Genomic DNA, 9401 nt, shown 5'->3' with positions numbered 1-9401 from the left:
AAGCAACTGAAAAAAGCACAAATGTCAGTGCATGTCAAAACTTCCCCAGGGCCCTAAAAACCCCTTAGACCCCAGAGGGTTAATGTCGTGCTCTCATACCTTCAACACCGGTTGGATGGTAGGCTGTCACCCTCCACCATTAAAGTTGACGTTGCCACGATATCTGCTTATCACTCTTTAATAAACGACAGATCGGTTAGCCAGCACAACCTAGTTATTAGATTTTTAAGAGGAGCTCGAAGGCTGAACCCTTTGCGCCCTCCCTCTATTCCTCCTTAGGACCTGGCCATGGTGCTGAAAGCCCTGCAGGAACCTCCATTTGAGCCTCTGCAGTCGGTGATCTGAAGTTTTTATTAATGAAAACTTCGACCCTGCTCGAATTGGCCTCCGTTAAGAGGGTTGGGGACCTACATGCATCGACGATTCGTGCCTTCAGTTTGGTCCTGTAATGCTCAGACCCAAACCAGGCTACGTGCCCAACGTTCCCACCACTCCTTTCAGAGATCAGGTGGTGAGCTTGCAAGCGCTGCCCCCGGAGGAGGCAGACCCAACCATGGCTTTATTATGTCCTGTATGTGCTCTGCGCCTCTACGTGGATCGCACACAAAGCCTCAGGACCTCAGACCAGCTCTTTGTCTGTTACGGTGGTCAGCAAAGAGGGAAAGCTGTGACGTCGTAGTGACCGACTGAAAGGGAACGTCTCGGTTAGGTATGTAACCCTCGTTCCCTGAAGGAAGGGAATGGAGACGTCACGTCCCGTTGCCACAGGTGCTGCTCCCTGCTGTTTACGGCCGGTCACTGTTTCCCGGCTTTCTTAGCGAAAAGAAGCTAATTTCCCTATTTGCACCTGCGGATTATATACGCACCTGGTGGGGTGGTGCTGGCATTATGCTAAAACCTCAATGCCAAGCACATTGGCATTTAAGTATTAGTAAACAAAGCAGATTGGTCTCTCTAAGCGAGTTCCCAATTCATCGGTCACGACATGACGTCTCCGTTCCATTCCTTCAGGGAACGAGGGTTACATACGTAACAGAGACGTTTTATTATGTGTCCCAAATATTAGAATCCATGATGGCATTAATAATTAGTGACTGTTTATTTGTCAATGTTTTACATAGCTTAGAAAGAAATACATTACAACAATCTTTTTTCTTTATTTCTTTTAATAAATAAATTCTAAATGCCAATATTGAGAATACCAGAAAAAAGGCACTTTAAACCAAACCAATACCTCAAGCTATAGCAGAGGGGTGTTTTTACAGCATTTCTCTTTTTGTCTTTCTTTAAAATAAAATTTCCCCAAGTATTATTGTACATTTAAAATGACCGAACGTTTTGGTTACATTTCAATAAAATATGTAAAACATGTTTATTTGTACCGCTGAGCATTAGATATGAACCTCTGCACACAAAACAACTCATTTTCTTCTTTTCTTCATTTTGTTTTTAAGCAACACATACTGCTTAGGGTTTTTGTAGCGTTTAGCTTTCATCTCTGACTTCATATTTGTGAATTATTACAACTTTAATTTTACATGTCTTCACATTCAAATTACAAAGATGATCAAGTATGCTCATACTTTTACATAACATTAAAATCCTTCATTTGTGAGTAATAACAATTGTGCCCATTTCTAATGAGCAGATTTATGGCATTTGTCTTCCTATACCGATTAACATCAGGATATCACCTGAATACACTGATACTCATTAAGAGCCACATAATAAAACTTCACCACATAATCCTTTCATGACATATAAAATGCACAGACAACATTTTCAGCATAAAGTTATGATCACAGGACACGTGCCATTCTAACAGTTAAGTGTTTTGCATTGCATTAAACATGTTTTTGGCATAAAATAAAATCTATAACAGTGAACAAATATGCATAGATTATTAGCATAACAAATCAAACCTTCCCAGTTTACAATGGTGATCATGAGAAGATGGTTTCACTTCACTTGACAATCCGAAATCAAATACACATTCGTCAAGCGGTCCTATGACAACACAGTATCAGCATCATGAAAAAGTAAATATGATCCTGTTTTTTTTAAGAGGGATTTATGGATCCCTTTGCACCATATTTAAAGCAAAATGCTTCTGTGTGAAAAGAGATAATGTTTACATGAAGAAATAGATGTAAATATAAAGTCTATACAAACTGTACAGGGAGGGGGGGGCAACCAGTCTTTGATAAAATACTGCTCTCTAACACTACAATATAGTTTCAAAAAGAATAAAAATAAAATGTGAAACAAATGAAAGGAAAATATAGGATATCCACATGGCCCGTTCCTTCAAAAACCCTCTTGAGTTGTGATATAGTTGTCCATTATTTGCCTTCATATTTGGGGTTGATGACAGTTGTTACGGCGCTCTTATAAATAGGATTTTCTCCCTGTGAAATAAACAAAAATTAGCCTTGGAAACAATAAGCAACAAATGCACTTAATGCACGCAGAGCAAAACAATGCACTTAAATCTCTAAATCCAAAATCTAAATGCATCTCTATCTATTATAAAGCAGTCCTTACATAAAAATAAAGAACTGCAAAACATCACCACATGCAGGTATATGTGTGACATCCTGTTATATATTGGAGGGAACAAAATGATTATGTCAAACACTGAGTAAAGTATTGTGAAGTACTGTCAAATACTCATGCTGCTGGGATTTATTAGTGATTGTTTAAATACTTTGTGAAATTGCAAGATATGGAAGATTTAGATTGGAAGATGTCATGGATGTCAAAAAGGAAAATTGAAAACATCTGAAAATTGTTAGAATTAAAAGGAAATAAGAGTCATGGGTACAGATAAATATTCACACACACAAACGCACACACCAAAGAAAGATCATGCGGAAAGAGGAGAGAAATACAAACTTAAAGAGCAACAGCTTTACGTCCATAGCTTGGATTCTGGAATTTATTAATAGGGCTCTTGTAAATTGGATTGTCTGTCTGAAGGTGGAAATGGGGCAGATAAAAAGTCAAGAACATATAAAGAAATACAGGAGATGAAATGATAGAAAACAAATAAAGGACAAAAAGAACAATGGTCATGATACAGTATGTAGGAGAAAAGATTCAAAGTATAGAAATCATGGATGAAAAAAGAGAAAGCATGCAAGACAATGAAAGTATAACCTTCATATCATACTTATGGAGGCAGTTCACCTAAAAATGGAGGGTGAGTAAATTGTAATTTTTTGTGTACTATCCCCTTAAAGGGTTAATTCACCCAAAATGTTTCTCCACACACATTCTCTGTGCTCAAACTGTGAGGTTCAAACAGTTAAGGACATTTACTTTAAGCAATGTGTAACAACCAGCTCGTTTCATCGCAGGCAGACGGGGAAAAAAACGTCACACTGGTCGAAAAAAATCCTCACTTTCACCCAGCACGAATAATCGTACGCAGTGCAAAAGACTTCATAGAGATCTATTGTTTTAATTTTAGCATATGCAAATAAATTATTTTTAAACATTATTAAAGAAATTATTTACACTTATTTACTTCATAAAAATTAAACATTATTAAAATAATTATTTACAATTATTCACTATTCACATTATAAAAAATAAACATTATTAAAGTAATTATTTACAGTTATTCACTTTATAAAAATTAAACATTATTAAAATAATTATTTACACTTATTCACTTTTCACTTTATAAAAAATAAACATTATCAAAAGGAATTATTTACACTTATTCACTTTATTACAATGATTCTTACTATAACTAAGTATGTCATTATCATCTTAACTATTACCTTATCCTATTTTTCCTCTTTTGTTTTTGTGTGATTTTGAATTCTGTTTGGCATTATAGATGGATGCCAATGTGCACATCTGTTTTAAAATGTTAAGTTTTAAACAGCAGGGGGCAGCACTGAACCGTCCACAATGACCACAACAGCCCAGGCCACACCCAGAAAAATGAGGCCTTGAAAACCCAAAAGCCTTTCCTCTCAGCTGTCTTAAAATCCATCCAGCTCAAAAACATTCAGTGACCTCCTAAACACACAACTTAAATTTGCAAAGTTTAAACTTTAACCAGACAACAAAATAAAGTTGATTCTGTAAAATACTATTTGATATAAAAACAGTCAGAAGCTTTCATACCGTGTCCCACTTGGCGTTCATCTTCTCTTTCTCAAACTTGGCGAACTCGCGTCTGTCATGAATGATCATGAGCAGCTTCCAGATCAGTAGCAGGGCTAGACCAATCAGAACGATGCCCGCGACCACACCCGCCACAATGGGGATGATGTCAGGACCCGGCGGACACTCTGCCAAACAAAACAGTCATCAACGCATTAATGCATCCACATTAAAATCTGATTTCAGATCTGTTGAAAGACTTCTGTAAAGTAGCCATGAATGCCATGCAACACACATTTGGTCCTCACCTAATTCTTCCACAACATGGACCTCCTTCTCAGTGTTATTGACAGCGTATGTGTAGTAAAACCAGCAGTCATTGGCGTCTCTCTCTTTGCAGTGCATGAGGGGGAAGGCCTGGACGGGCTGGGGGAGTTTGTCTCTGTCCTTCACCTTGATGAGATTAAAGTAACTACAGTCTCTCTCACAAGTGTCTTTCTTCTCTCCGGTGCCGAATGCCCGACACTGCACGCACTCCCTGTGAAAGGAAATCTGACATTAACTCATTCAGCCAGCATGAAACTCACATCATTTCACTGGAATATCAAAGATAACATCTTACACTTTTCAAATAAATATGCCATAGAAGAACTATTTTTGTCTGTATGGTTCTATAAAGAACTTTTCAAGAACCTTTGACTGAATGGTTCTTCTATGGCAGGGGTTCTCAAACTTTTTGGGGCCAGGGACCGCTTACAGGGGAGGAAAATGTCCAAGGACCCCCTTATAATTATAACAGTTGATGATATTGACTGATTGCTTTCGGCACATATTATAAGTCTTTCTCTGACTTATTTGCTCTTTTTTTGTCACATACTTGTGTTCAGTGCAGACTCCAGGGCAGGTGGGGCAAATCTCACAGGTGGGACCCTGAAACTTGGGGTCTGTGCACCTGCAGGTCCCACACTCACAAATCCCTCTGCCATTACAGATCTGCTTGTTGGAGGCGAGGCAGGTGGAGGTGTCCAGAGAGCAGTCACACGCGCTTCCAGTGTAGTTAGCATCACAGACACAAACCCGGCACTCACAACGGCCGTGTCCTACAGGAAAGAGAATAAGATTACAGTAACTAACAGTCTTTATCTGGTGATATGAAACGTAAACAGAATCTGTAATCTGATGTTTTTTTCCTGTGTTAATGGTCTGTTGAGTAACAAAGTGTCTTTTAGTGATAAAAAGCTTCCTGTACCTCCGCAGAGTTTATTGTTGGAACGGTCGCAGTTGAAGTTGTCACACTCGCAGAACTTGCCGCTGTAGCGTTCCTCAGGATTGTCTCTCTTCTTGCACTCGCAGGTGCCGCACACGCACTCGCCATTGTTACTGCAGATGTCCGTGCCGTTGTCCTTACGGCAATTCTTATCCAGGTCCTCAGTGGACACCTCGTCTTTACGACATTCACACTGTCTGCCAACACGTCCCTTATTGCACCTGATAAGAGCAGAGTGAGGTGTAAAAATATAAATTACGTTACAACTTTACCAGAAATATAAGTGGTTATAAATTGACAAAATAATAATAGAGAGCTTAGAGAATAGTGATGTGCAAATTGCAGTTATATCCATGGACACTGCAGATAATCTGTGGGTCAGGCAGGCCAAGTTATAATTTTTTATTAGTTGTGAGTGGGTAACGGGTATATGTAATCATCTATGTTCTCTAAAATGTATAATATGTTATCATATCATCGTGCTTGAGAGTAAATGAGGAGCTCAGATGCAAATGCCCCTCAAAGCCAACTCAGTCAAAAAATGAGATAATGATATTAACTGAATGCTCTCGGCACATATTAAAAGTTCATCAAATACTTTTGCTTTAAATTTGCTTAACTCTTTTCCCACCATTGGCGGGTTATTTCATCAATTAAGAGAAAACGCTTTCCTGCCAATGACACTTCCATGATGAGTTTTTACGGCTTTTATCTGTTTTTCTGATATTATCCACTAGGTGGCTCTCTTACACAACTTATAAAACACTAAAGCAGCTACTGATTCAAAAACAGTAAAAACTCTGTGCATTATTTGATCATCATTCTGAAACTAATCGCTAACAAAAGTCCTTTACAGAAATGCAATTATCTTAGCTTTTTGCTCAAAATTAGTGATAAAAGTAAACAAATAAATTTTTTTGTTTGTTTGTTTGAAAGCAGAGGGTCTATTCTTTTATTTGATATATTATATGATTATATTTATAGAAGAACATTTTCTGGAAGGCATAACACTTTTGTGAAAATCATAAAAAATGCTGTCGCTGGCTGGCAACTTTTTATTTAAAAAATAAAAAACGCTGGCGGGGAAAGGGTTAATCCATTCAGAAATAAAGATTTGTTGGCCAAATCCATTAAGAGTCAGGCGCACTTAGAGGGTTTTGCATCTGAGCTCTTTTAATGTAATGTGATGATCGGGTGGAGGGTGCGAACATCAAAATTAGAAAAAAATTATATTAGGATATATTGGGAGGGGTGATTTATTTTTAAAAAAGGATTCGGATGATCTGTGCATCTCTACCAGACAGTATGTTCTCTATTAATATACTAGGACTATTTTAATTTACATTACATATCAGAGCAGGGTGGCTGATGTCATTTCGATTTGCAATAAATACAAAGAAGACATACAAAGGAAATGACAAAGTAATGACATAATTGCCAAAATTGCTCAAAGTAGCACACATGTACACGATATTTGCAAAATTAGTAAGTTTATTACCCAGCAAGCAACAGCCGTCATTTCACCGTATAGGTTAACTATAGACCCAATATAGTACGACTATGAGTAACCCACTTCTAGACAAAATAAAAATAAACCTGAATTTGGTCATTTTCTGCCAAAATAGCTTGTGAGATATATGATATTCAATTTTGTAAGCAGAGTCAACATAGATTACAAGGTGTTTGGTTTATTATTTAATTTAATTTCATTTATTGTTGGGCTATGGTTAGACGTCTATTAAACTTTATCCTAGGCGTCTAGGCTGTGTTTAGACCAGTGGCGGTCAGTGACTTCTTTTGGAGGGCGCTCGATGCAAAGTTCATCACAACAAGTAGGTATCCCGTCATGTGCGTGGTTCGTATTTTTGAAATATGTATTCTGCGTCTCGAGAGATCCTGTGTGCATCATGTCTCTTGTCAAAATAAGTGCCTGATGCAGACGTGTCTAAAGGGTTTATGATAAAAGAGACGCTCGCGTTTGCCAGATATTTGCATAATCTCATGCGTAATCAGAGATTAGATGCTTTAATCCCAATGCTCTACCAGTTGAGCTGCATAAAATATAATTTATACATACAAAGTCTAAACAAATGCTAGATTGCTGTATGAGCTTAGACTCACCTGCAGGCTCCACACTCAAATGTGCCGTTGCCGTTATGACACAAGTCGCTGTTTTTGATGCCCTGCTTGTGACAGTCACACTCGCAGATGAAGTTGAGGGTGATCTCGACCTCCTCAGTAAAACTCAAAGGTTTAATCTTAATTTTTTCTTCTTTGCCTTGTCTGGGGCAACCCTGAGCTGTGATATTAATGCTGAAGGATACCTAAGAATTCATTTCAAATACAAACAACTTTAATATCTTATTTAGTGTAAAAATAGCTTGAGAGGTGGATAAAGTGGCTGATTTGGTCTCACCTCATCTCCGATGGAGATGTTGGAGCACCTCCTTCCATTTTCTCCATCATTCACTATACCATTTTTGCAGTGTGATTGATAGGTGATGGTCACTCCCTCAGGAAGTTTACTGTTTTCCAGAATGACCTCGGAGGAGAGAGACTGAAAGAGAGCGAGAGGGCATCAGTTTAAATGAGAGGAGCTTTATATGGTAAAATTCAATCAAAACACTGTGAATGTTTCTGATTTACTCACATTGTAGGCATCGATAATAAGATTGATCACGTTGCTGGAGTTTGCTGATAGCGTGCCCACTGCAGACTTCGGAATTAAGTTTTTAAGTTCCTGTGGAAAGGGAAAAAAAGAAAAAGGTACAAAAACATTCATGGATCTCAAGCACAGAGACTGGGTGTTTGTTTAACAACATTCCATTACACTTGAGACAGGAACTTTAAATTATGACTTTGGCTTTTCCAAGTTGGGAGTCAGAAACTATTTTGGGGTTGTGGCTTTCCAAATACAGAAAAGCTGGATTCAAAGAGTGCATTTGAAAAAAAAATATTAAATATTTTTTATTACTGGAATAAAGTGAACTATTTGAAATGTCTTTCAAAGTAAGATCAGTAGTAAAAAAAAAAAAAAATTAACAATGCTTTAAACTTTTTAAAGAAAATGTGAGAAGGGCAAAAGCCACGAAAACAAAAACTAAGGTGTACCATTTATTAAAACACACATTGGAAAACACTTTTTAATGCTTTTACATAACACCACTAATATAAATTAAAGTTGAATACGTTTTGAATAATGTGGAAAAATAAACGACAAGCCAGATGGAAATGTTAAGAAATCAAACCCATCAGTAAGATAAAAATCAATGTGAACGTACTTTGTAAACAGGCTGAAATTCTTCTGTGACAGCAAATATGGTCTGAATGTTGTTTTCACTCAGTTTCTGAACAAGGTGGGCGATGGAGGGATAATCCTAGCAAAAGACACAGACGAAACCTCTATTAGACAGTCAAACATTTAACATTCACAAACCCAAGAAAGTACCAAACATTACATACATAATAATGGCTCATTGTGTACATGTTGTTTTCCAGGTGGCATTTCCCATCATTGGGAAGAACGATTCCGCCGAGTTTTCCGTCTCCAGCAAAGTGGAAACCTGCATCCGTGGAGAACACCAACAAACGAGTGACATTTCTCCAACCTATGTGGTTCTGAAAGGGTAGAAAGAGTATTAAGAGTGTTGGGGAAAGTTACTTTTAAAAGTAATGCATTACAATATTTAAGGGATAGTTCACCTAAAAATGAAAATTCTGTCATCATTCTGCCATAACCAAACCATTCGTGGACCCTATTCACTTCCATAGTAGGAAAAAAATACTGGTGGTTTCAAAAATATTGGTTTCAAATATTTCTCAAAATATCTTTCTTTGTGTTCATCAGAACAAAGAAATGTATGCAGGCTTGTAACAACTTGAGAGTGAGTAAATGATGACAGAATTTTTATTTTTAAGTGAACTATCCCTTTAAGTTACTCCCGAAAAAGTAACTAATTTCTTTACTTAATTACTTTTCATGAAAAGTAATGCTTACATTTCTTTTTAGTTACTT

The 9401-nt window shown here is 37.3% G+C and overlaps 1 protein-coding gene across 1 annotated transcript; it reads right to left on the bottom strand.

Annotated features, from left to right (window-relative positions):
* Positions 1–991: 991 nt before the first annotated feature.
* On the bottom strand, positions 992–9019 carry LOC141281405 (integrin beta-1-like). The gene is made up of 11 exons (XM_073813155.1): positions 8849–9019; positions 8668–8763; positions 8037–8126; positions 7803–7943; positions 7508–7710; positions 5369–5607; positions 4997–5219; positions 4428–4657; positions 4141–4307; positions 2896–2973; positions 992–2408 (listed from the first exon to the last, which is right to left on the bottom strand). Exons 1-10 carry the CDS (start codon positions 8870–8872, stop codon positions 2896–2898), a joined length of 1491 nt encoding a protein of 496 aa, XP_073669256.1. The 5' UTR covers positions 8873–9019; the 3' UTR covers positions 992–2408.
* Positions 9020–9401: the final 382 nt, after the last annotated feature.

The sequence above is a fragment of the Paramisgurnus dabryanus genome, chromosome 22, assembly GCF_030506205.2.
Source record: "Paramisgurnus dabryanus chromosome 22, PD_genome_1.1, whole genome shotgun sequence".
Classification (NCBI taxonomy): domain Eukaryota; kingdom Metazoa; phylum Chordata; class Actinopteri; order Cypriniformes; family Cobitidae; genus Paramisgurnus; species Paramisgurnus dabryanus.
This window is presented reverse-complemented; position numbering and strand designations above follow the sequence as displayed.

Bases quoted from the DNA above. Each gene is read 5' to 3' on its own strand.
- LOC141281405 (XM_073813155.1), bottom strand. From the start codon at position 8,872: ATGTACACAATGAGCCATTATTAT. The intron at 8,127-8,667 runs GTACGTTCACAT...CCCTTTCCACAG, and splicing joins AATTTCAGCCTGTTTACAAA to GAACTTAAAAACTTAATTCC. The intron at 2,974-4,140 runs GTATGAAAGCTT...TTCCACCTTCAG, and splicing joins TGAACGCCAAGTGGGACACG to ACAGACAATCCAATTTACAA.